Source organism: Chlorocebus sabaeus, chromosome 10 (assembly GCF_047675955.1).
Source record: "Chlorocebus sabaeus isolate Y175 chromosome 10, mChlSab1.0.hap1, whole genome shotgun sequence".
Classification (NCBI taxonomy): domain Eukaryota; kingdom Metazoa; phylum Chordata; class Mammalia; order Primates; family Cercopithecidae; genus Chlorocebus; species Chlorocebus sabaeus.
In genome coordinates, this window is record NC_132913.1 from 125,932,825 (window position 1) to 125,958,961 (window position 26,137).

Sequence of the window (26,137 nt, forward strand, 5' to 3'; positions counted from 1 at the left end):
AGCACTTTGGGAGGCCGAGGCAGGTGGATCACGAGGTCAGGAGATCAAGACCATCCTGGCTAACACAGTGAAACCCCGTCTCTACTAAAAAAATACAAAAAACTAGCCGGGCGAGGTGGCGGGCGCCTGTAGTCCCAGCTACTCGGGAGGCTGAGCCAGGAGAATGGCGTAAACCCAGGAGGCGGAGCTTGCAGTGAGCTGAGATCCGGCCACTGCACTCCAGCCTGGGCGACAGAGCAAGACTCCGTCTCAAAAAAACAAAAACAAAAACAAAAACAAAAACAGTAACTTCTCATTTCCCCAACCCCCAGCCCCTGGCACCCACCATTCTACTTTCTGTGTTTATGAATCTAACTGCTCTAGGAACCTCTTATGAATAGAATCATACAGTATTTATCTTTTGTGTGACTGACTTGTTTCACTAGGCATCATGTCCTCAAGATACATCACATTGTAGCACGGGTCAGCATTTCCTTCCGTTTTAAGGCAGAGACTAATATTCCATTGTATGTATATGCCACATTTTATGTATCCATTCATCCATCAGTAAAAGCTTGGGTTGTTTCCAGCTTTTGGCTATTTGAATAATACTGCTATGAATATGGATATGCAAATATCTCTGAGATCCTGTTTTCAATTCTTTTGGGTGTATGCGCAGAAGCAGAATTGCTGGATTGTGTGGTAATTTTACATTTAATCTTTTCAGGAACTGGCATACTATTGTCCATAGTGGCTCCACTACTTTGCATTCCCACTAGCAATGTGCGAAAGTTCCGGTTTCTCCATATCCTCACCAACGTGTGCTGTTTTCGTGTTCCCTATAATTTTGGAAAGGATCTGTACCTTCACATTGTTGGGCACAGTGTTACATCTATATACGCCCATTCTGTCGAGCTTGTAACTGTTTCGTTCAAATCGATATGTTAACAGATGTTTTTTCTATTGATTCATCATTTAATGAGAGAGGTGTTTTAAAGTCTCCGAGTACTACGATGAACAATTTATTTCTTCTTGTAGTTTTTCTGGCTCATATATTTTTCCATCCTTTGCTTTAAATCTTTCTGAATTCTTATATTTTAACTAACTAACTTTTTTTTTTTTTTTCTGAGACGGAGTCTCACTCTGTTGCCCAGGCTGGAGTGCAGTGGCGCAATCTTAGCTCACTGCAAGGTGTGCCTCCTGGGTTCACGCCATTCTCCCGCCTCAGCCTCCCAAGTAGCTGGGACTACAGGCACCCACCAACATTCCTGGCTAATTTTTTATATTTTTAGTAGAGACGGGGTTTCACCATATTAGCCAGGATGGTCTTGATCTCCTGACATTGTGATCCGCCTATCTCACCCTCCCAAAGTGCTGGGATTACAGGCATGAGCCACCGTGCCTGGCCTTAACTGTGTCTTTTATAAACATTGAGTCAGGGGCAGGTGTGGTGGCTCACGCCTGTAATCTCAGCACTTTGGGAGACTGAGGCAGGCAGATTGCTTGATCTCAGGAGTTTGAGACGAACCTGGGCAACATGGCAACACCCCATTGCTACTAAAAATATACACATGCACACATAAATACAATAGCTGGGGGTGGTGGTACATGCCTGTGCAGTCCCAGCTACTCTGGAGACTGAGGTGGGAGGATTGCTTGAGCCCAAGCCAGGAGTGGGTATGGGAGGGGGCTGGGGTGCAGAAGTTGCAATGAGCTGAGATCGTGCCACTGCACTCCAGCATGGGTGACAGAGAACTTGTCTCAAAAAAAAAAAAAAAAAAAAAGAAAAAGAAAAAGAAAAAGAAACATTGAGTCAGTAGTCTTTGTTTTTACCTGGAGAGTTTATCACATTTGGATTTATTACACTATCTTATTAAGTGCTATTTTTCCCACTTTTTGTTTTTCCTCAACCTCATTTTTTCTGAACTTCTTTGGGAGACAGAAAGGTTTTATCCTCTTATTTTTCCTAGATCTATCTCGTTTGGAGTTTGTACATTACATAACTGTTATTTTAATAGTTACAGTAGCTACTTTAACACTGGTCGTTTACAAAGTCTAAGCTTAATTTCTTTAGCTTTCTTCAAATAATACAAGGACAATCCCAATTTATATGCTATATTGTCCAGTGTTTCCATTTTATCCTGTTTTTAAACTCACAAATTAAATGTTCTATTGTTTAGGCAGCTAAGGTTTGTCAGAATTTACCTACTTACCAATATTTGCTTATCATTTCTTTTAATTTTTATGGGTACATATTGCATCAAATACCCTCCATCTGGGATCCCTTTCCATCTTTCTAAAGTTGATCCTTTAGAATTTCCTTTAAGGGATACAGGATATGACAAGCAGAATTGTCTGGAACTAGCCCTAGAAGCTCACTCAGGGTGGCCCGGATGAAGAGTCAGTTAAAACCACTGCTGCCCCCACTCAGCCTGCCTTCTTTCAGTAGAGGGGAGTGATGCAAGCTCGACATCCCATGGGGGCCAGGTGTGGGGCAGCTGGCTTCTCAGACAGCAATGAAAACAGCTGGTACCCAAGTCCCAACTGCTGCTGCCTCAGCAAGTCATCCCCCTCCTAATAGATCACTTCCTGTTTGCCTTAGAAGGGTAGCAACAGGGGCCGGTGCTTCTCCCTGAAAGGTGAGCTGTCTGTGTGTGAGCAGACTGAGGTGAGGCTGGGGTTGCAGGCAACCTGCTTTTGTGTCTCTTGCTGCTACTTGCTCATGTAAGCTTCTGATGCAGGATTTTTTTTGGCTGCTTTGCCAGTTGGAGACCTCTGGTCAGCTACACCTCTGCCCAGGCCTTGCTCAGCCCCAGGTTTGCCATAGGAGGCGCCCTACCCATTCAGTCTGCTGGCCCGCATGTGGCTTGCACACTGGTGCAGACTCCATAGCCGCCATAACTGAGTGCTCAGCCCCCGGCTGGAGGGTGTGTGTGGGCGAGTGAGTCTGGGGTCTGGCCAGCTGCTTCAAGCACTGGCAGAGGAGTAAGCCCTGTGTGGGGCTTGTGGCTGGACCAGGCATGTTGCAAGCTCCCATAGTGAATTCTAGCGTCCAGATGAGGAAAATACGGTGGCATTGAAACAGGGAGGGCTGCAACCTTGAAGCCCCAGAGGTTGTGCTACATGTGCTAACAGGTCTTTTAGGCCTGCTGCAGCCCGACAAACAAGGGTGTATTAAAATCTCTGTCAGTCCTGTTGCCCTACTCCGGCCCATGGCTCTGGGGCTGGCCCGGCTCTGCTGCTGTTTCCTGTTGGTGTGGTGCGGCCGCTAGGCACTGATCATGGGTGGGGAGGGTAGAGGGCTACAGTGTTACCTGAGTTTTTTGTACCTGAGTTCAGCGAGGTCCTGAGTGCTTGTCCCACATCCAAGAAGAATGAGATTACACTGACAATTGAAGTGTGAGAAGGGTGGAGAAGAGGTTTTTTTTTTTTCTTTTTTTTTTAGACAGAGTCTCGCTCTGTTGCCCAGGCTGGAGTGCAGTGGCCGGATCTCAGCTCACTGCAAGCTCCGCCTCCTGGGTTTATGCTATTCTCCTGCCTCAGCCTCCTGAGTAGCTGGGACTACAGGCGCCCACCACCTTGCCCAGCTAGTTTTTTGTATTTTTTAGTAGAGACGGGGTTTCGCCATGTTCGCCAGGATGGTCTCGATCTCCTGACCTTGTGATCCACCCGTCTTGGCCTCCCAAAGTGCTGGGATTACAGGCTTGCACCACCGCGCCCAGCCTGGAGAAGAGTTTTATTGAGTGATGAAATAGCTCTCAGCAGAGATGGGATTCAAGAATGGTCTCCCACTAGAAGTCATGTGGTCTCTCTCTCAGTGTGGCTGCGTTTGGGGCTTTTATGGGCTCAGAATCAGGGTGTGTGTGCTGATTGGTTTGTGAGTATGCAAAAAAGGCTAAAACAAAGGCACATTCAGAGATGGGCATGACAGTATAAAAAAACCAATTAGGGAAGGGTAGGTATATGTAAAATAGGTGAAGGGTGGGGATCAATCAGAGGGAATGGGAAGAAGATAGGTTAGTCTGGTCTGTGGACTTATCCAAGACTGGTAGCTTGGCTTTCGGGCTTTAAACTGTCTTTGGTTTGAAGTTGGGGTTTCACTAGGGACCTGCCCCCAGTCTGCCTAAGAATTTGTCTACCTCCTTCTGCTATCACTTCCCTGATAAGGCTTATTCCTTAATCTATCCTGTGTTTTGTTGGGAAATCATCTAAGATCTGCTTCCTGGCAAGTGGTGACCACCAAGAGACCCACCTTTTTGACAGTGCCTTTTAGTGACAAACTTTGTCTATTTTGTCATCATACCAGAAAGGTAGTTTCACTGGGTGTAGAATTCTAGGATGACAATTGATCTCTTAGAGCACATTGAAGATGTCATTCTAGTGCATTCTGGCATCCACTGATGCTGTCGAGAAGTCGGCTTTCAGTTACATTTGTTTCCTATGTGATCTCTCTTCTTTCTCTGGCTGCTTTTTAAAATTTTTCCTTGGTGTCCTGTAGCCTCAGGACTTCAACATGCATTGAAGTGTGCTTTTATTTAAATCTTGGTAAGGATTTACGGAGATACCTGGATTTCTAACTCTGGAAAAATTTCATTCCTATCTCCTTTAATATTGCTTCCTTTCTTCTCTCTTGACTCCCTTCTTGAACTCCAGAGTAGATGCTCCTTAGACCCTCCTACCCCAGCCACCATGTCCTTCACTTCTTGTCTATATTCTTCTATCTCTGTCTCTTGGTCCTATAGTTGGGATGATTTTTTAAAATTTTTAAAATTTCATTTATTTTTTAGAGATGGGGTCTTATTCTGTCACCCAGGCCAGAGAGTACAATAGTGGGACCATAGCTCACTGCAGCCTTAACCTCTTGGGCTCAAGTGATCCTCCCACCTCAATCTCCTGAGTAGCTAGGACTATAGGCACATGCCACCATGCCTGGATTTTTTTTTTTTTTTTCTGTAGAGATGGGGTCTCATTCTGCTTTCCAGGCTGGTCTTGAACACCTGGCCTCAAGCAATCCTCCCACCTCAGCCTCTTGAGTCTCTGGGATTACCAGTGTGAGCCACCTTGCCTGGCTAGGATGATTTCTTGAGCACCATCTTTAAGTCCACAACCAATTGCTTCTTTAGACATATCTAATATACTCTTCACTGCAACCATTATACTAAATGTTTTCATTTTAGAAGTTCTGTTTAATTTTTTTTTCAAATATACTGGTTCTTTCTGTGAAGTCTCTTGGCCCTTGTTCACATTTTTTTTTTCCTTTTTTTTTTTTTATGATCTTGTTGCATACCAACTTTGTTCACATTTTCAGGCTTCTCTTTACTACTTAAACATTAAAGTTGAAATTGACACCTTCCCCAGCCTGGCACTCCCTGCGCCCTTCTCCTGTATGTGTCTCCCAGGCCTGGCACTCCTGTGCCCTTCTCGTGTGTGTGTCTCCCCAGCCTGGCACTCCCTGTGCCCTTCTCGTGTGTGTGTCTCCCCAGCCTGGCACTTCCTGTGCGTTTCTCCTGCGTGTGTCTCCCCAGCCTGGCACTTCCTGTGCCTTTCTCCTGTGTGTCTCCCTAGCCTGGCACTTCCTGTGCCTTTCTCCTGCGTGTGTCTCCCCAGCCTGGCACTTCCTGTGCCTTTCTCATGTGTGTGTCTCCAGGGCACAGGTGTGTCAACTCCATGGCAGCCGGGACTTTTGTCTGTTTATCTCACTTTTGTGTCTACTTCCTTGAACAGGGCTCAGTAAGCCAGCACTGGTTGGACAGACGATGGCTTCATATGCGGTGTCTCGTCAGTGTCTGAAGTCTGTGATGAACCCTTTCGCTGATTCTCCCTTCGTGTGTGCTTTGCTGTTTTTGCCCCAATGAGAGGTCATTTTTCTTGGAACTTTATCTGTGGGAATTCTTTGAGGCCCAGGTTGAAGTCATCTCTAGAAAGGAACTATATTTGCTTCTGCCAGTTGCTTGGGGCCCTATCAACCTAGAACTGCTGCCACTTAGGTTCTCTGCTTGAGAGTTTTCAGAATACCAAAGTGTGAATTTGGGTGGGATTTTTGACCTCAACTTCATGTGAGGCCCAGCTTGGGCTAAGGTTGAGATAAGCAGGCTTTTTTGCTGAGCCAATATTTTAGTTCTTATTACTTCTACCTCCACCCCTCCTCCTCAATGTTATCTTAAATTTTTTTTTTTTTTTTTTTTTTTTTTTTTTTTGAGACAGTGTCTTGCTCTGTTGCCCGGGCTGGAGTGCAGTGGCCAGGTCTCAGCTCACTGCAAGCTCCGCCTCCCAGGTTTATGCCATTCTCCTGCCTCAGCCTCCCGAGTAGCTGGGGCTACAGGTGCCCGCCAACTCACCCGGCTAGTTTTTTGTATTTTTTAGTAGAGACGGGGTTTCACCGTGTTAGCCAGGATGGTCTCGATCTCTTGGCCTCGTGATCCGCCTGTCTCGGCCTCCCAAAGTGCTGGGATTACAGGCTTGAGCCACCGCGCCCGGCCTAAAAATTTTTTTTAATTATGATAAAATACACGTAATATATAATTTACCATCTTAACCACGTTGAAGTGTACATTTCAGTAGTGTCACGTGTGTTCACATTGTTGGGCAACTGATCTCTAGAAAGTTTTCACCTTAAAAATGGAAACTCTGTACCCATTAAACACCAGCTCCCCATTTTCCCTCCTCCAGCCCCTGGCTGAACTGCCATTCTTTCTCTTTATGAATTGGGCTACTCTGGATACCTCATGAGTGAAATCATATAGTGTCTGCCCTTTTGTGTCTGGATTATTTTGCATAGCATAAATATCTTCAGGAATCATCCACACTGTAGCATGTAACAGGATTTCCTTCCTTTTGAAGGCAGAAGAATATTCCGTTATATGGACATACCCCATTTTGTTGTTCCGTCCGTCCACTCACGGATGCCTAGGTTGCTTCCACATTTTGGCTGTTGGGAATAATGCTGCTATAAATAGATATGGGTGTACAAATGTCGAAGTCCCTGCTTTCAGTTCTTTTGGATAGACTCAGAAGTGGAATTGCTGGATCACGTGGTAATTCTGTTTAATTTTTTGAGGAACCACCACACCATTTTCTTTTTCTTCTTTTTTTTTTTGAGAAGGAATCTCACTCTGTTGCCCAGGCTGGAGTGCAGTGGTGCGATCTCGGCTCACTGCAAGCTCCGCCTCCTGGGTTTACGCCATTCTCCTGCCTCAGCCTCCCTTGTAGCTGGAACTACAGGCGCCCGCCACCTCGCCTGGCTAGTTTTGTGTAATTTTTAGTAGAGATGGGGTTTCACCAGGTTAGCCAGGATGGTCTCGATCTCCTGACCTCGTGATCCGCCCGTCTGGGCCTCCCAAAGTGCTGGGATTACAGGCTTGAGCCACCGTGCCCGGCCACACCACACCATTTTCCAGAGTGCCTGTACCATTTTCAGTTCCCACCAGTAGTGCACAAGGGTTCCAATTTCTCCACATCTTTGCCGACACTTGTATTTTCTCTTTTTTTCTTAAATAGTAGTCATCCTAATGGGTGCACAATGCTATTACATTATGGTTTTGATTTATATGTCCGTAAAGATTAAAGACATTGAGTAGCTTTTCAAATGCTTATTGGTATTGGTGTATCTTTGGACAAATGTCTATTCAAGTCTTTGGCCTGTTGTTTTCTCTTTTGGTAGGGTCAGGGTCTTGCTGGGATGCCCAGGCTGGTTGCAAACTCCTAAGCTCAAGCAATTCTCTCACCTTGGCCTCCCCAAACACTGGGATCACAGGCATGAGACACTGTTTCTAGTCATTTTGCCTGTTTTTTAAAGGAGGTTATTCGTGTTTTTTGTTGTTCTTATTCTCATTACTTTTGCCACTGGGGGTGGGGCTCTGTGGGGTGCCAGCTCTATGCAAGCATTTCATATTAGACTCCTGCTCTACATTGGTTTCTGCACCCTATGCAGTCATCCAGGTGGAAGTTCAAGCTCTCAGCACAGAGTCTGAGATGAGTGCTGGCTCAGGCTCCACTAAGCTGCCAAGGTTTCTGCCTTCTCTTTGCTTCTGGCCTCTATGGCAGCCTGAGGATGCCTCTAGCAAGATGAGTTTTACATTTTCTTCAGCATTTTAGCTATTTCCATCAGGAGGGCCGTCAGCCATCTAATCGCCCACACTATAGAAACCGTAGCTCCTGGACATTGATTTTCTGACCACATCTTGACTTTTCTCTCTGCCGTCAGAAGTATTTGCTTGTGTCTGAGACAGCCTGAGGAATTCCATATAGGTAAGTGCATCGTTAGGTTCATGACAGAAAGGAAAGCGGAGAGTAAATGTGTGTCTACACCATGATCATGATTTTGTAATTTTATGTGCCTGTGAATAAGGACATGAAGTTTATGTAGAGAAAGGAAAAGTGGTCATTTCTTAGATTGGTGTAATGGGGACAACTTACTTTCCTTTTAAAAATGCACTCCTCCCTTCATCAGCCATGCAGTCAGTCAGTCAGTCACGAGTGAGTCCTTGGCTCCAGCCCCGTCCTGGAAGCAGGAGACCCAGAGACTGAAGAGATTAGAAAGCGCCCAGTCCTGAGTCCTTGTGCTTGTGATGCTGGTTATGTACACAGTGAGCAGTGGCCTGCGAACGAAGTTAGGTGATGCAGTAGTGGTATGGGGGCTAAATGCCTTAACATTGGAAGGGCAACCTAAGAAAAAATCCCAGCAGTTTGGGGGAGAATGCTTAGTCCTCAAACAGATGTTTTCGAGGGACAACAGGAACCACTGGAAAAGAGTTTGAAGTTGTGACTTTCCTTAGAGTGGTGAAAACAGGATTCCATTTTCAAAAATGTCCTTTTCACACCACTAAGAAATGCCAGCCACAGAGGGGATCTCAGCTGGGGGAGGGGGCAGAAGTGTGTAGGGTTTAGACAAAAGCCCAGCCCCCTTTGGGCTTTCAAGAGCAATTCAGAATCCCTATGTGGAAAAGGGGAGAGGGGCAAGTTCCCAGAGAGGCGAAGGGCAGAGCAGCCTGGAGACTTCCTCTCCACCGGGACACCGCCTGCTCCGGCTGTCGGCAGCCTTCTTCAGGTCCCGTCTTTGTAAAAAGGGCTGCTCAAAGCTGGGACTTAAACTAAACAGATTTCCTAGAGGAAACACACACACACCATCACACTCTGCTAAAGTTGCTTTTATGGACATTTCCCTGAGAAATATTTCTCTCTGGAAAAATAAATTCACAGGATGTAATTAAAACCATGATGTGTGTATGTTGGCCAGGGCTCTTCTTAAGTGCTTCACCAAATGGGCCACCAAATAAAGCAATGAAGGCCGGCTTTGTTCACGTCAATTAACAATGCTATTTATTAATTGTAACACAGGGCATTCTCTTGGTACTTTATGGTTTCAGAAACAGCTTTGCGGTTGGCCCTTGCCCAAGGCAGCCTCGGTTCTGACCCCAGTGTGACCTCTGCAGGGAGACACCACGAGGACTCCTCAGTGGCACTCGATTAGGCGACAGGCTCAGCTCCACCGACGTGCCCATTTGGGCCTGTGTTTTCTGCTGATAACCTAGGGAAAAAAACATTCTAAACATGAGAAAAGTTCCTGAAAAAGAAACTGTTAGCAAAGCCGTGCTTCTGAGTAACAGGGCTAAGGGGAGTTAGGTCTTCCTACCCTCGGTGGGGCTCCCAGCCCCGGGCTCTCCTGCTGGGTCTTCACCTCAAGGAGCAACCGTAATTCCAGTTTCTTTACTGGATGTATGAGCCCTGAAGTTGCGGAAACCATTCACCATAGACCCGTCTTTAGCCCAGGTGTGGGCGGGGCTGTGCTCCCCCAACCCCCATGTTCTAGGGGAGGGTCCTTTCTGCCTCTGCCAGCTTCTGGGGGCCCCAGGTGTTCCTTGGCTTGTGGCCACGTCACTGCACTCTCCACCCCTGTCTCCACACTGTCTTCTCTCTCTCCAATCCGCCTTTGCCTTTCTCTTGTAAAGGCAGCCGCCATTGGATTAGGGCCTGCCCTAAGTCCAGAACGATCTCATCTCAAGATCCTTAATTGCATTTGCAAAGACCCTTTTTCCAAATAAGATCCCATTCACAGTTTCCAGAGCTTAGGCCATGGATGTCTCTGTTTTGGGGGCTGCCATTCAACGCCCCCATGCTGGTCTATAGGTTCCTTGGGATGGTGTCCAGCTTTGCTTAACCTGAACCCTAGGACCCCGGTGCCCTGGTGTGGCAGTTTGTCAATTTCAGAGCACGAATGACTTTATCCATTGGTTCAGGAGCAAGGCCTGGGTCAGCTCCTGCGAGAGAATCAAAATACCCGTCCCACCAGAAGCCACTTTCGTGGAACCTAAGTGTCTGCCAGGAGAGATAGGCCGGCACCTCTGGCAGCTGCAGTTAGGTGAGGAGAGATAAATGTTGCCGGGAGGGCCTGGAGCCAAGGCCCCAGTTGCGGGGTGGAAAGCGGGGGTGGGGGGAGTGGGGGGCATCTGGTGAGGAGGGAGAGGTCCCCAGGACAGGGGTGTGGGAGGGAGGGAGCCTTGTGTGCAGACCCCGGGGACAGCGTGCTGGTCCTAGAGGGTCAGGTTCTAGGCAGGGAACTTGGGAGCTGGAGGAGGGGAGGGAGGTTGGGGCTCCTCTCGGGAAGGGCCTCAGATGCCAGGCTTCTCGAAGAGCCTATAGATGGGCATTCAGGGGACCATGAAGGAGTCTGTGAGCCCGAGTGACAGAGACCAACTGGTATGGCAGGAAAAGTTCACCTGGTGGTAAGGAGGGCATGGTGGGGCTAGCTCAAAGACTCCAGCACTGCAGCAGGACAGGCAGGGAGCGGGCTGGGATAGGGTCTCCACTCACCCTGCTTTGAAAACTGGCAGCCCTGTGTTCTGGGGCGACTCAGTGCTGGGCAAGCTGGGCTGTTGGTCCCCCTGCGGCCGAAGAGTCTCTAAGAATCTCCTGTCTCTGCTGCCAGTCCCTGCTCTGGGACCGAGATTTCCTCACCTCTGACTCCTCCCACTGTGGCAGTGACCAGCACATAGTAGGTCCTTCCATGGGTGCTGCCTGGAGAGACGCAGGCCCTGGCAGAGAATGCATGGTCTCACTGAGCGCCATGGCCTCCTGACACTAGTGGAGTTCTCGGTCACACCAAGGGAGGCAGCATGGCACCTGTGAGGGGGACTGAGAGAGGGCACCCCCTTGGCAGGGCTCCCAGGGCCCACACCGTCCTCTGCAGTCCCCATGGCTGGGCCCCCTGGTCCTCCTCTGGGGCCTCCACTGCGAGGCTAAACCACGTCCAGAGGCCAACCTGGCTGGAAGAGGGAGGCTTCGAGGGCTGCAAGGAACTTCACTGCCTGGGCCCTGCCCAGCCCCGCCAGCCCCAAGCTGAGGGCCTGCTGGGACACTGCCTCTGCCCCTGAGCCTTGCTGTGTTCCTAGCTGGGCAGAGAAGGTGGGCTCAATTTCGGACAGGGTAGGGTGGGGTGGGAGGTTGGAGGCGGACCTGGCTCCACTCAGCAAAGCCATGCCATAGTGAGCATTAGCAGCCATGACACTGACGCCCACTGTGTACTGAGGCTCTCTCTGCCCCAGGAAGCCTGTGGCACGTTCTATGGGATTTTGTGTCTTTACAAAGCCTGCCAGGTGGGTATTATCAGCCTCATTTGACAGGGAGGCAGCTGGTGCTCGGAGGAGTCACCCTGTCCCGATGACTCAGCTGGAAGGATGTGGATCTGGCTCCCTAGCTTGGGGCAAACACCCTGACTCTCCGCAGTGGGCTCCAAGGCCTGAGACAGGGTCTGCGGGGCAGGGGCTGGTAAAGATGTTTGCAGGGCAAAGCATGGAGGGTCAGTGAGCTGCCCTCATCTCGTGGTCTCATCTGGTAAACCTTCAGCTGCCCTGCTTCCTTCAAAGCAGGAGACCTGCTTCCTTCAAAGCAGGAGATCCTTCAAAGGGGAAGAGAGGGCTGGGCCTCCTGGGAGGAGACACCCCAAACACAGGCCCACAGGGCCTAGGATCAGGGGAGATTCCCATTTCTGGTCCCTGCCTGGGTGACATCTGCTGCCCAATTCCCGGAGACAGCTGTGGGGGTTGAGCGGCAGCAGCACCAGCACACCCAGGCCCGTCAGGGTCCTCACCAGCCTACAGCTGCAGAGCTCAGGTTTCCAGCCTCTCATGTACCTGCCGTGCTTCCAGCGGGAACTCCAGTTCCCTGCGACAGGAAGGATGAGGGATGAAGGCCCCTTCTCAGACCTCCTGAACCAGAAAGCCCATTGTCGGACATTTTTGTTACAAAATGATGGTAATGAGCACTACTGTAGCTGAATCTCTCACACATCTGATTATTTCCCTAGAATGAATGCCTGGAAGAGGCATTTCTGATCAGGGATTATTCATTCTTATGCTTTAGCTAGACTGCCAAATTTTCCACCAGAAAGACTGGGCTAGGCTCCACAGAGGGGCCATTGGGGACACTTTGGGGGAGCGACGGGTGATTTTAGGGGCAGGAAAACGGGAGGGAGCCACTGGGACCTGGAGGGGCAAGACAGCCCAGTTCACTGGTCCTGTCCCTGCTGTGCCAGGCTGGGATGGCACTGGCAAATCCCTGTTGCTTGTAGGTGATGGGACCCAAGTTGATTCATCTCCATTAGTCACTGAGTGTCCCTGTGTTGGTGGGTCTTTTGGACTCAGAGGACCTGAAGAAGAGGGACCCTGGAGAGGTGAGGTCTGAGGGGGAGACAGGCTGTGGGGCTGGACAGTCTGGATGTGACCCCAACTCAGCCACCTGTGGGCTGTGTGGTTTTGGGCATAGCATCAGGCCCGCAGATCTCAGGGTCCTGAGAAATGGGGGTGATGGCATTGGCAGAGTGTGGACAGTGATTGAGTGTCCTTCCCCCTCCAGCACTACTGGCTCTGTGGACACTGCCCTGCACCATGTGGGCATTTAGGAGGCACAGAGGCGGGGATGTGAGGCCGCCTTCCCACTACGGAGCACGTGCTGCCTCAGGTTCTTCTAAGAGGCAGGATCCCAAGGGCAGCAAGTGGCAGGGGAGACGGAGGTGCAGGTGCAGGTGCAGGAGGGCCGCTCTGCTCAGGGCACTCAATACCTTGATGCAAAGGCTGCTGACACGCGGGACACCCACTGTGGGCCCACCGGGACCAGGCAGGTGGAGCAGCGGAGGCCCACGGAGACCTGGCTCTGCCCAGGCTGCACGTCAGAATCACCTAGGTTCTCTGAACCACCCAACACCCAACCCGCACCCCTGACTGACTGCACCGGAACCTCTTTTAAAAACGTATTTAAAACGATTGTGGTAAAATATACAGAACATAAAACTTAACCTTCTTTAAATGCACAGTTCAGTACTGTTAATTCACAGTTCACATCGTTGTGCGACCAGGCTCCAAAACTTTTTCATCTTCCTCAACTGAAACTGTCCCCATTAAACACTAACTCCTCATTCCCCACTCCCCCAGTCCTTGGCAACCCCCCTTCGGCTCTACGATTTCACTACTACAGGGACCTCAAATAACTGGAATCACACACTACTGTATTTGTCTTTTTGTGACTGGCTTATCTCAGTCAGCATAACGTCCTCAAGGTTATCCGTGTTGTGGCGTGTGTCAGAATTCCCTTCCTTTCTAAGGCTGAGTACCAGCCCACTGTATGGATGGACGGCATTTCGTTTATCCATTCATCCATCCAACAACACGTCAGTCGGTTTCAGGCTTCAGAGTTGCTGAAGCTCCAAGAGTTCGAGATGTGCGGCTGTGGTGGAGCCAGGGGCTGGGCACACTCCTGGCTCCTGGCCTAGCAGCGTCATCATCGGAGTCACCTGTCCCTCATGCCAGTGGTGCTTTCTGCTGTTAACAAGTCCAAACACCACTGTAGTAAGTACCCCTACTCCTGCCTCCACCCCCCACAGGGCCTGCCAGGTCTGCCCCCAGTGGGCCCACCCGGTCTGGGCCACCCAGGGCCAGCTTCAGCGGGGGCACTTGCAGGGCTGCGCCTGCGGCTTCCCTTACTCCCGTCTGGAATGTTGTACACCTGGATGGGCCAGCAGCTCACGCCCACGACTGCTGGGGTCTCCGGACTCCCTCATCAGCCTCCTGCTGTGCTGTGTACAAATCCTCCTCCTGCATGAGCCCCCGCTAACACAGCAGAGGAGAATGGGAGGAGCCAAGGGAATCCACGCTGAAGGACCAACACCAATACTCATGGTGGGACGACGCTGCGATATTTGAAGTTGGGAGTGTGCAAGAAATATTACTTGTTCACGAATGCATTCATTTATTCAATGCACTTCGTGTCAGCCACCGGCTGTCATCAGCTACGCACCTGATTGTGGGGCTTCATGGAAGGGATTTGGGGGAGCATTCATCTAAAACCACAGCACGCCATGACGCTCAGTCCTGCAGTGGTCCCTCACCAGTCCCCGCACCTCCCAATCCACCCTCCCGGGGGCTGCTCGCGGCTAGGGCCCACCTGCGGGGACCCAGCCAGCCCGGCCGAGGCCCGGGTCCCGCCAGCCACGGTCCTCGGAGCCCCGCCCACATCTGGAGAAGCCACGCCCCGTCCGTGGGGTGGGGACTGCCCGCCCGACCGAAATTCCCAGGCTGCTGCCCCAGGCAACGCGCTTTCTGACTCCTTGGCTTCTTATGCTGGGAAACCACAGCGCGGCCGGCATCCTGAGAGTCGATTACTGGCGAAGTCCTAGCCGGACATCAAGACCAGCCAGCACCCGGCTCCGCAGCGAGACCGGAAGCGGAGGCGCGGCCCCTGCGCGGCCCCGGAAACCAGTGAGGCCGGCGCGCGCCCGCCGGAAGCCGCGACCCCGACGTGGCCCCCTCGCTCTCGGCGCCGGAAGTGGTCGGGGGCCGCTTTCCTTCCTGCCCGAGGGGCGCGCGCGGGCCCGGGGCGGCCGCGGAGGCCGAAGCACCCATGGCGGAGGGCGGCAGCCCAGACGGGCGGGCAGGGCCGGGCTCCGCAGGTAACGTGCGCGCGGCCGCTGGGCCGCGGGGCTTGTGGGGATGGCGGAGGGCTGGCTCCGGCGTCCCTGCCGAGGCCCTGCGTCCTGGTCCCGTCCTGGCCGGGTCCACGGGGGAGCCAGGGAGTCGCGCCCCGCGGGCCGGGGGTGAGGGTCAGCGCGGCTCGCAGTGCTGGGCGACGCCACCACGGACGCGCTGCCCGCTCCTCGGCCTCGAGTGCCGTCCCCGCGCTAGATTTTCGTTCCGGTGGAACTTGCTCGTAACTTCCCTCCGGTTAGCCGATACGGATTTGACATGACCCAACCGCAAAAGTAGGACGTGGGCCACATTCCAGCTCTGAGCGCACGGATCAGGAAAGCCAGCCAGAGGGTAGCCGTAGGGAGGGCAGGCACCTTTTCACCATTCTGCCGCCCACGGCGTGTCTGGTGGTACAGCGGGGCAGCCTTCCCACCTCCCACAGGCACAGACCAGGGACGACGGGGACGCCGTCTCCAGCGAGCTCGTCAGTGACACAGCATGTCCAGGGGCCTTTGGCCCACCAGCAAAGGAGGCAGACAGAAAGGCTCACACCCACCTTCCGAAATAACTGTCCTACTTAGAGTCTCCACCTTGAAGTGTCCCTACCGTGCAGATGTGAAGGAAGCGGTCAGGGCAGGTTCCCCTTTCCCAGTGGTGTGGTGGGAGTTCCTTCTTGCCGGATTTCTGAGCCTGCCATTATCGCCAATAGTTTCATGTGCTCTGGGCTTGCTTTACATGCCTATATTTGTCTTTGGAGGGGTCCCTCTCCTTAGTAATAAACCAATAAATTTCTTAAAAATCTCAAAAGATTGACTTGGAGACTGGTGCAGATAGGCTTTTCCATCCATCCTTCCCTCCCCACCTCCTTCCAATCATTTAACAGACTTGTATTGAAGACCTGCTGTTGGCTAGACCCAGCGGAGAATACTGCAGTGACCAGAACAAGCCAGACAAAGCATCTACCATCCTGGGCTTTGGTTGGCATTGACTTTGACTTCAGAGACAGCCAGGACCTTAGGGTCTAAGATGTCATCTCTTGTGAGAGTGAAAGACGGAATGATAGGTGTTTGTGGGAAAAAGAGGACTAACAGCTACTTCCCAGTATAAAGAGGGGTCCTGGGGAAGAAACACGGGCTTTGTCAGCTGCACAGGGCTCCTTTTTTTTGAGTCGGAGTTTCGCTCTTGTTGCCCAGGCTGGAGTGCAGTGGTGTGATCTTGGCTCACTGCAGCCTCCGCCTCCCGGGTTCAAGTCAAGCGATTGAACTTGAACTGCCTCAGCCTCCCTAGTAGCTGGGATTACAGATGCTGGCCATCATGCCCGGCTAATTTTTGTATTTTAGTAGAGACAGGGTTTCACCATGTTGGCCAGGCTTATCTCGAACTGTAGACCTCAGGTGATCCTCCCGCCTCTGCCTCCCAAAGTGCTGGGATTATAGGCGGCAGCCACCACACTCGGCTGAGGGCTCCTTTTTATATCCTCATGCACTGCTCTTTTGTTATTCAGTGTGTTTCAGGGCTGGGGTAGAGGGGCAACAGATTTTCAGTTGAAGCTTAAATGCTCTCCTGGGGCAGTTAAGTTGTCCTTGGAGTAGCTGATCAGCAAAACACAAACTTGAAGTTGCTTTTGAATCTGGAGCTGGGGAAAGATTGAGTCTAGATTGAGTCTACTTTGAGCAGGGCCAGGAATGGATAGCACAGAGGCCAGGAGAGGGGGCCCAGAAGAGGGCTCAGCAAAAGTCCTGTGGCCGCCATTTACCTGTTGGTTGTTGCCCTACACCTGAATCTTTCCCACTCCGACTTTGGACTTTTTCACCTTATAGTAACTGCAACTGTGGAGTAATTACAGGGGAGGATAATTACTGAAGGAAGTTTGGGATGGTGGCCTAAAGAGCTGTTCATGCCTGCTTGTTGATCTGCGGCTGGTCTGGTTGCGGGATCAGCGTGAGCAACTCAATGGACTGTCAAACCCTGGAGAGCACGGACACTTACTCATCACCCCCATTGTACCTGTGGTTGAGTCTCATGTACAGAAGTACTCAAAAGAGATTTAATTTTAATATAAAAAACAATGTCAGCATCTGGAAAGAGCCCCCTTACGGAGGGGGTGCTTTATACCTGCCTGTCTGGTCTCACACTAGGACAGCATGGCGGAGCAGGGACTTGAATCCAAGCAGTCTGAGTTTTTGCTCTTTACTTACACACGAATCTGTGTAACTATTTTTACAAAACTCTTAAATCTTCAGGAGTTTATTTTGGGTTATGATGTGAGTTGAATAACTCAATTATTTCCTAATAAGTATCTAACTGTACAGATGCCATTTGTTGAATACTCTTCCATTCTCACTGATTGTGATGCCAGTTTATCATATTCAGGCATACCTTGGAGATAGTGTGTGTTCAGTTCCAGAACACTGTAATAAAGTGAACACTGCAATAAACTAAGTCACATGAAATTTTTGGTTTCCCAGTGCATATATAAGTTATGTTTACATGATGATACTATGGTCTATTAAGAGTGTAATAGGCAGGGCACGGTGGCCACGCTGTAATCCCAGCACTTTGCTAGGCTGAGGCGGGCGGATCACAAGGTCAGGAGATCGAGACCGTCCTGGCTAACACGGTGAAACTGCGTCTCTACTAAAAATACACACACAAAAAATTACCTGGGTGTGGTGGCGGGCGCCTGTAGTCCCAGCTACTCAGGAGGCTGAGGCAGGAGAATGGCGTGAACCCGGGAGGCGGAGCTTGCAGTGACCGGAGATCTGCTGCTGCACTCCAACCTGGGCCACAGAATGAGACTCTATCTCAAAAAAACAAAACAAAAACAGTGCAATAATACCATTATGTCTAAAAATGTACACATTTTAATTTAAAAATATTGCTGAAAAATGCTAACCATCATCTGAGCTCTCAGTGAGACATAGTCTTTTTGCTGATGGAGGGTTTTGCTCCAGTATTGATGGCTCCTGACTTACTGGGGGCTAATGGTAGTTCTTAGATGACAATGAAGTTTGCCATATCGACTGACTCTTCCTTAAATGAAATTTCTTTGTAGCATGAGATGTTGTTTGATGGCATTTTACCCACAGTAGTGCTTCTTTCAAAATTGGAGTCAGTCTTCTCTAACCCCGCTGCTGCTTTTATCAATGAAGTGTATGTGGCCTTCTAAATCCTTTGTTGTCATTATGACAGTGTTCACAGCATCTTTACCAGGAGTGGATTTCATCTCAAGAAACTGCTTTCTTTGCTCATCCGTTCAAGTTTGATCATGAGATTGCAGCAGTTCAGTCACATCTTCAGGCTGTAATTCTCGTTCTCTTGTGATTTCCACCGCATCTGCAGTTACTTCCTCCACTGAAGTCTTGAGCCTTTCAAAGTCATCCATGTGGGTTGGAATCAACTTCTTTCAAACTCCTGTTGATATTTTGACCTCCCATGAATCACAGATGTTCTAAATGACATCTGGATTGGTGAATCCTTTCCAGAAGGCTTTCAGTTCATTTTTGCCCAGATCCATCTGAGGAACCACTACCTATGGCAGCAATAGCCCGACAAAATGTATTAAATGATGCTAACACATGAAGGTCAAATGACTCCTTGATCCTTTGGCTGCGGAATGGCTGTGTTCGCAGGCATGAAAACAGCATGAGTCTTGTACATCTCCATGAGAGCTCTCGGGTGACTAGGCGTATTGTCAGCGAGCAGTACTATTTTGAAAGGAATCATCTGAGCAGTAGGTCTCAACAGTGGGCTGAAAATATTCACTAAACCATGCTGTGAACAGATGTGCTGCCACCTGGGCTTTGTTGATCCATTTATAGTGCACAGACAGAAGGAGTTTTGGAATGGTGAATGAGCACTGACTTCCACTTAAAGTCACCAGCTGCGTTAGCCCCTAACGAGAGTCAACTTGTCCTTTAAAGGTTTGATGCTAGGCATTGACTTCTCCTTTCTAGCTATGAAAGTCCTAGATGGCATCTTCCACATTGAAAATCTGTTGTTTAGTGAAGACTGTAAAACTCAAAGACAACACAAAAGAACAGAATAAGCAGAAAAAACACCAAGTAGCCACCTTCATCAATTATCTTAGCCATGTCTTCTGGATAACTTGCTGCAGCATCCACATCAGCACTTGCTGCTTGACTTTGAACTTTTGTGTGATGGAGATGGCTTCTTTAAACCTTGTGAACCAACCTCTGCTACCTTCAGACTTTGCTTCTGCACCGTCCTCAGTTCTCTCAGGCTTCATAGAATTGGAGAGAGTTAGGGCCTTGCTCTGGATTAGGCTTTGGTCTAAGGGAATGTTGTGGCTGGTTTGATCGTATCTCCAGACTACTGAGACTTCCTCTGTATCAGCAATAAGGCTGTTTTTCTTTCTTATCAATTGTGTCTTCACGGGGGTAGCACTTTTAATTTCCCTCAAGCTCTTTTTTCCTTTGCATTCACAACTTGGTTGTTTGGCACAAGAAGCCTGTCTTTGAACCTTTCTCAGCTTTCCACATGCCTTTCTCATTAAGATTCGTCATTTCCATCTTTTAATTTTAAAGTGAGAGATGTGTGACTGTTTTTTTAACTTGAACACTCAGAAGCCGTTGTAGGGTTATTAATTAGCCTAATTTCAATATGGTGTCTGGGGAACAGGGAGGCCTGAGGAGAGAGAGGGAGCAGCTGGTTGGTGGAGCAGTCAGAACACAGACCACGTTGATGGATTAAGTTAATTGTCTCATATGGCACAGTTTGTGGCACCCCAAAACAATTACAGTAGTAACATCACCAATCACTCATTACCATAAACAGATAAGATAATAATGAAAAAGTTTGACATATTGCAGGAATTACCAGATTGTGACCCAGAAGACCCAAAATGGCCACATCCTGTTGGACAAATGGCACCAAAAGACTTGCTCAGCACAGGGTTGCCACAAACCTTCAGTTTGTAAAAAAAACACAATTGCCTGTGAAGCTTGATAAAGTGAAATGCAGTGAAATGAAGGCTGCCCGTATTAAGTTGTTTATACTGAGGTCTTTCTGGGCAGCTGATGGTTTGATTTATCTTTTTTATTCTGGTGAGCATTCTGTTACCTGGTAGGGTAGGTCTTTTCTCTGTACACTTACTAAACCAAAAAAGTTCTTCTCCCTTATATTTTCATATAAACTTTGGAATATTTTTTGTGACATCTGATAACAAAACACCAAAGAAATGGGTTGCACTTTATTTAAAATTCCTTAAATACTGAATCTTTTAATCCAAGTACTTGGTGTTTTTTCCGGCTTATTCTGTTCTTTTGTGTTGTCTTTGAGTTTTATAGTCTTCATTAAACGGGCTGGATTTGTATTTATGTACATGTATTTTTAACCTTTGTTTTTATGGAGGTGGGATTTCTCTGTGGTCAAGTGCACCTGTCTGAGGAGTTTCCTAGGCAGGCCTCCCTGTGGCCGTTGCCCAGGGCAGCATGGTAGGGAGTCACCCGTGTAGCAGATAGCAGCATTTGCTCAGCCCTTGGATTTTGCCGTATGTCTTTTTTGTAGTGTAGTGTGGTTCTCCTTCATAGTTTCCCAGTATTAAGATATTTGCTAGATTCTTTGATACAATATTGATTCAGTCTGCTGATATTTAGGATCTTGCTTCTGTATTTTTCAGTAGGTTTGGCTTATTCAGTAGAATCTTTGCTACAATATTGATTCAGTCTGCTAGCATTCTCTTTTTTTTTTTTTTTTTTTTTTGAGACGGAGTCTTGCTCTGTCACTAGGCTCTGGAGTGCAGTGGCGCGATCTTGGCTCACTGCAACGTCTGCCTCCGGGTTCAAGCAATTCTCCTGCCTCAGCCTTCCGAGTAGCTGGGACTACAGGCGCGCGGCACCACGCCCAGCTAATTTTTTGTATTTTTAGTAGAGGCAGGGTTTAACCATGTTGGCCAGGATGGTCTTGATCTTTTGACCTCGTGATCTGCCTGCCTTGGCCTCTCAAAGTTCTGGGATTACAGTCATGAGCCACCTTGTCTGGCTCAATCTGCTGATATTTTCTTTAGGATCTTGCATCTGTATTCTTCAGGTTTGGCTTATCAGTAGATTCTTTGACACAATATTGATTCAATCTGCTGATATTTTCTTTAGGATCTTGCTGCTTTATTCTTCAGTAGGTTTGGGTTATAGTTCCTGGGCCCCATCAACTTTTAAAACTATTTTTTGTCAGGGTTGGTGTCAGGAGTGTGCTAGTTTAATAAGGGGAAGTTTCTACCATTTTCTGTGGTTTATTTATTTTGTTTTTACAGACAGGGTTTTGCTGTGTTGCCCAGTCTGGTCTTGAACTCCTGACCTCAAGTGATCCTCTTGCCTCAGCCTCCTGAGTAGCTGGGATTATAGACGTGCCACCATGCCCAGCTTGTGATTTATTTCTTGAGCATTTGAAGGTACCCTGTAGCTGGGAGAGGGAAGACTTGCTGCAGATGGCACCCGCTTTTGGTTAATCTTGGCAGGGCCTCCCCGAGCTAACAGGAGCCCCTCTCTTCAGTGCAGGTCGTAATCTGAAGGAGTGGCTGAGGGAACAGTTTTGTGATCACCCGCTGGAGCACTGTGAGGACACGAGGCTCCATGATGCAGCCTACGTCGGGGACCTCCAGACCCTCAGGAGCCTGTTGCAAGAGGAGAGCTACCGGAGGTGAGTGGCCTGCCCTGGGGCTGGTCTGGGTGCTCGGGCCCTGCAGATCTGCACAAAGCTGAGCCCCACAGTCCCTGTGCAGATGCAGACCCTGATGTTGGGAGGGATGTGTTCCAGTTTTAGAGGACGGGGATAAAGGAGAATCAGGCAGCATGGGCAGAGTTGTAGGAGACAGCCAGACAGTGTGGGCAGGGAGCCCTGAGTTCAGGTCCTGTTCTGTCATTGACCTTAGTGTCTTCTGGCAACTTCTGGCCTTCTGTGGGCCTCAGCCTCCTGATGTCACTCCTGAAGGTACCACTGTTTCCCTCTTCAGTGGTGGCCCTGCCCCATCTTGGGTCTCTTGTGGCTCTCGATTGCAGGTGCTTCTATGCGTTCACCCTGCTTCACCAGCTTCCCTGGTGCCCTTTCCTCTAGCTTCTCAGGCCCTCAGTCATTTGCCCGCGGGACCTGGGCCTCAGCCATAGGCCCTTTACTCATCAGCCTTCTCCTTACTGTTCCCCTCATCCGTGGTCCTCTGCCCTGGCCTTGCCAAACTCTGCCTGTCCCCACAAAACGTCTCCAGCCCTTCCTTCGGGGCAGTGACGCCTGCCCCCCCTCCCCGCTCAGGCTGCTGGGAGAGCAGAGTCCGCATACTTTCCAGTGCCTGCTTTCCGGAGTGTTCTCTGATTGTTCTGCGGGTCTAAGGTCGGGAGTCCCAGCTACAGCTTAAACTCAGCGGCAGCCAGGAATTGTCCATGCTGCTGTTGTGTTTCCGCTTTCCCTTCAGGACCCACATGCCAGTGCAGTGATAGAAGCAGTGCCTGCATGTTTGTGCCGAGACTAATGCCACAACTCTTCTTTGCATAGTTCCCAAGAAAAGGATTTCTAACAGTACAGGAATGTATTTCTTCATTTCCTTCTAGTGTCTTAGCAGTATTTAATCAGAACAGATATCAGTATGTAAAAGAAAAATTCCAGAAAGGACTGTCATAGGAAGACGGATGGATTACGCACAGATATATAAAGTGGATGACTCAAGCCCAAAGAAAACCTTAATTCAACTTGCAGATGTAACAGAATGAAATAGAGTTCGGTGAGGTCTCAGCCCAAGTCTTTCCACATTGCATTTCCCAGCACTGTTTCTCCACCTTTTACTCAGGCTCAGGGCATCTCTGGTTCTTTACATTTTCCCATTGCTATTTTCTTCGGTGATGAGTTACTGGAGTGTTCCTCTACTTTCCTGGGCAGTCAGAGCCTACACACAGCTGGCGGAGGAGCCCCGAGGGCTGGCTTGGGAGCTGCTTCTGTTGCATGTTCCTGGGCCCTGGTTTGGTGCTCTGGGCCCCTGAGCTTTGTTCTCAGTGACACTGGGAGCTCGCTGTGAACCCGTTGCGGTCGCTGCCTTGCTGGGTCAGTGGGTGGGGCAGGCATTTGCAGTCTGATTGTGATATCTGCGGAGAGCTGAGTCTGGACAGGTTCCTCTGCTGCTCTTGGCCAGGGGTGTAGCCCCCGTGCCACCTTAGTGATTCCTTCAGGCCATGATTTGTGTAGTGTTAGAGTTTGGGGGCCTACATAGTCAGCTAGTCCTGGTGAGGATGCTGAGGCCCAGAGAGAGGCCCAGCCTCAAGCCTTCACAGATGGTAACTGGGGAAGAGCAGACTAGAGCTCTCACCCAGACTCCTGTTCATTTGGCACTGCCTCCCAGGCAGACCCTTCCCACCTTTGTAGAGGAAGGCACTTCGGACGGCAGTTGGGAAATAAAGAACTAGAGATCTTAGTTTTGGTGCTGATCATTCCGCTGGTGCCTTGAGTGTCCTGTCCCTGGAATGGGGCTCGTAATGCCTGCCCTGCCATGCCCAGGTCCCATAGGGGAAATGTGTGAGAGCGTTTCAGAAGGCAGAGCCCAGGTGGAGGTGTTATGAACCAGAGGGGGACCGTGTCCATGCTGCCAGGGTGAGGGGGGCAGTGCAGCCCGTCCCTGTCCTGCGGCTGCCTCTCATGAGCCCCTCGTGTTCCTCCTGCAGCCGCATCAATGAGAAGTCTGTCTGGTGCTGTGGCTGGCTGCCCTGCACACCGCTGCGAATCGCGGCCACTGCAGGCCATGGGAACTGTGTGGACTTCCTCATCCGGAAGGGGGCCGAGGTGGATCTGGTGGACGTAAAAGGACAGACGGCCCTGTATGTGGCTGTGGTGAACGGGCACCTAGAGAGTACCCAGATCCTTCTTGAAGCTGGCGCGGACCCCAACGGAAGCCGGCACCATCGCAGCACCCCCGTCTACCACGCCTCTCGCGTGGGCCGGGCCGACATCCTGAAGGCCCTTATCAGGTCAGTCCTGCGGAGCTCGCCTGGCTCCTGCAGCCACTTCATTTTTCTTCCCTGTATTTGCAGTTTTTCTGTCTTTAGAATTCGGCTCTTTAGATGACTCGCCTGTTTTGCTAGTCTTCTGAAGAGCTGCCTCTTGACTTTATCAGTTCTCTTTGTCTTTCTGCTTACCTGTTCCTTTATATCTACTTTTATCTTTTTCTAATTTTTTGTTTTTTTCCCTTTTGAGTTGATTGCTTAATTTTTCTTGATTAAGAATGCAAACTTGCAACGTTTTACCTTTTACTATCGTTTTGACCATCCTGTCTAAGCTTTTTCCTTATTATTTAAATAGCTCTAATTGAAGTTGATTTTCTCTTTGTTCTTAGAGTTATGGAAGATAAGGTTTTAATAACGCTTTTTATTGTGTTATGTTCAGATAGTTTTCATTTTGGGGATTCTTTGAATTAAAAAAATTATTATTATTATTGTTTAGTTTTTGAGATGGGGTCTTACTTTGTTGCCCAGGCTTGAGTGCTACGCAGTGATCATAGCTCACTGCAGCCTCAAACTCCTGGGCTCAAGTGATCCTCCTGCCTTAGCCTCCTTAGTAGCTGACACTACAGCTATGCACCACAGTGCTGACTTCTTCTTATGTTTTACTGTCAGGCTACATTGTTGTGAATGCTTGAAACAGGTACATGACCACGGGTGTTTTATTTACATATTATACTTTGTTAGGTTAGCTCACTCTTTCTCTCTCTTTTTTTTTTTTTTTTTTTTTAACATTTTTGTCATTGGATCTGCCAGAAATTTAAAGAAGCCTGTTAGTCTCTGATCATGTTTGTGATTTTGCCATTTTTTCCCCTTGTACTTTGAATAGGTTTTGCTTTGAAAATTTTGATGCTAATTGAGCTCATAAAAGTTCCTGCTTAGGTATTATGCTCTATCAAAACAAGAGTACTATTAATTTTATTTAAGGCCCATTTACATGGCGTTATGTAATATTTAGTTTTAATCCTAGGGAGTTTCAGAAGTTCTATTTGTGCTTGTGTGGAACTATTTGTCTAGGAGTTTTTGTTGTTGTTGTTGTTGTTGTTGTTGTTGAGACAGAGTCTCGCTCTGTTGCCCAGGCTGGAGTGCAGTGGCACAATCTCAGCTCATGGCAAGCTCTGCATCCTGGGTTCACGCCATTCTCCTTCCTCAGCCTCCCCAGTAGCTGGGACTACAGGCGCCCGACACCACGCCCGGCTAATTTCTTTTTTTGTATTTCTAGTAGAGATAGGGTTTCACTGTGTTAGCCAGGATGGTCTCTATCTCCTGACCTTGTGATCTGCCTGCCTCGGCCTCCCAAAGTGCTGGGATTACAGGCGTGAGCCACCGCGCCCGGCCAAGTTTTGTTTTTAATACAGTTCACATTATTGCTATAGCTGATGTTGTTAGGGTTTGTTTCTGTTATCTTTCTGTTTTGTAACTATTTCCATGTGATATCTTTTCTTCATATATGTTTTTTTTTTGCTTTCCCCTTCCATTGTATTAGGTTTACAGTCTTATTTTATTTTTATTTTTTTTGAGACAGTCTTGCTCTTTTGCCCAGTCTGGAGTGCAGTGGCCCAATCTTGGCTCACTACATACCTCTGCCTCCCGGGTTCAAGCAGTTCTCCTGCCTCAGCCTCCTGAGTAGCTGGGACTACAGGTGCCTGCCATCATGGCCGGCTAATTTTTGTGTTTTTGGTAGAGATGGGGTTTCACCGTATTAGCCAGGATGGTCTCGATCTTCTGACCTCGTGATCCACCCGCCTCGGCCTTCCAAAGTGCTGGGATTACGGGCGTGAGCCACCGCACCTGGCCTACAGTCTTATTTTAATCATACTAATGGTTACCTTTTTTTTTTTTTTTTTTTTTCTGTTTGAACCAGCTTGTTTTTATTTTTCATGTTTCTAGTGACTTCTTTCCAGCAAAGATGCTTTTTTCCCTGTCTTACTCTGGAGACCAAATTGCTTTGTGTTTGGACAGGGTGCAGTTTAGGTAGCTGGTTCTCAGGGAAATTTTTCCGTAGTGAAAAGGATTAGGTAAGGGTTCTGTTGTTACACGCTGCAGCCAGGGTGGCTCCGATGAGCAGGGACCTGGGATTCCCTTTACCCAGCACAGAACATGGTCTTTCAATTAAGTACCCAGAATATGTTTTTCCTGTTGAAAGTTTTTATAAATTAAATAGCTACACAATTGGCTTTTGGGAGGATGAAGGAATGAGAGTGGTAAGGT

General features: G+C 49.1%; 1 protein-coding gene and 1 long non-coding RNA gene across 5 annotated transcripts in view; one reads left to right on the forward strand and one right to left on the reverse strand.

Annotated features, from left to right (window-relative positions):
* Positions 1-9,257: 9,257 nt before the first annotated feature.
* LOC119625264 (uncharacterized) lies at positions 9,258-14,587 on the reverse strand. Its single transcript, XR_005241390.2, has 3 exons — positions 14,266-14,587; positions 10,789-11,009; positions 9,258-9,505 (listed from the first exon to the last, which is right to left on the reverse strand). It is a non-coding gene; the product is annotated as an uncharacterized lncRNA (long non-coding RNA).
* ASB1 (ankyrin repeat and SOCS box containing 1) overlaps positions 14,210-26,137 on the forward strand; it is a 59,770-nt gene continuing 47,842 nt past the window's right edge. For 3 of the 4 annotated variants that reach the window (XR_012094347.1, XR_005241389.2, XM_038001299.2), the window contains exons 1-3: positions 14,210-14,917; positions 21,444-21,590; positions 23,594-23,896. Coding sequence is in view for 2 of the 4 variants with exons in the window: in XM_038001299.2 (XP_037857227.1) it covers positions 14,586-14,917; positions 21,444-21,590; positions 23,594-23,896 (782 nt within the window). In the remaining 2 variants the exon portion in view is untranslated. The remainder of the gene's footprint in view (positions 14,918-21,443; positions 21,591-23,593; positions 23,897-26,137) is intronic. The other variant, XM_007966854.3, reaches the window with a different exon arrangement.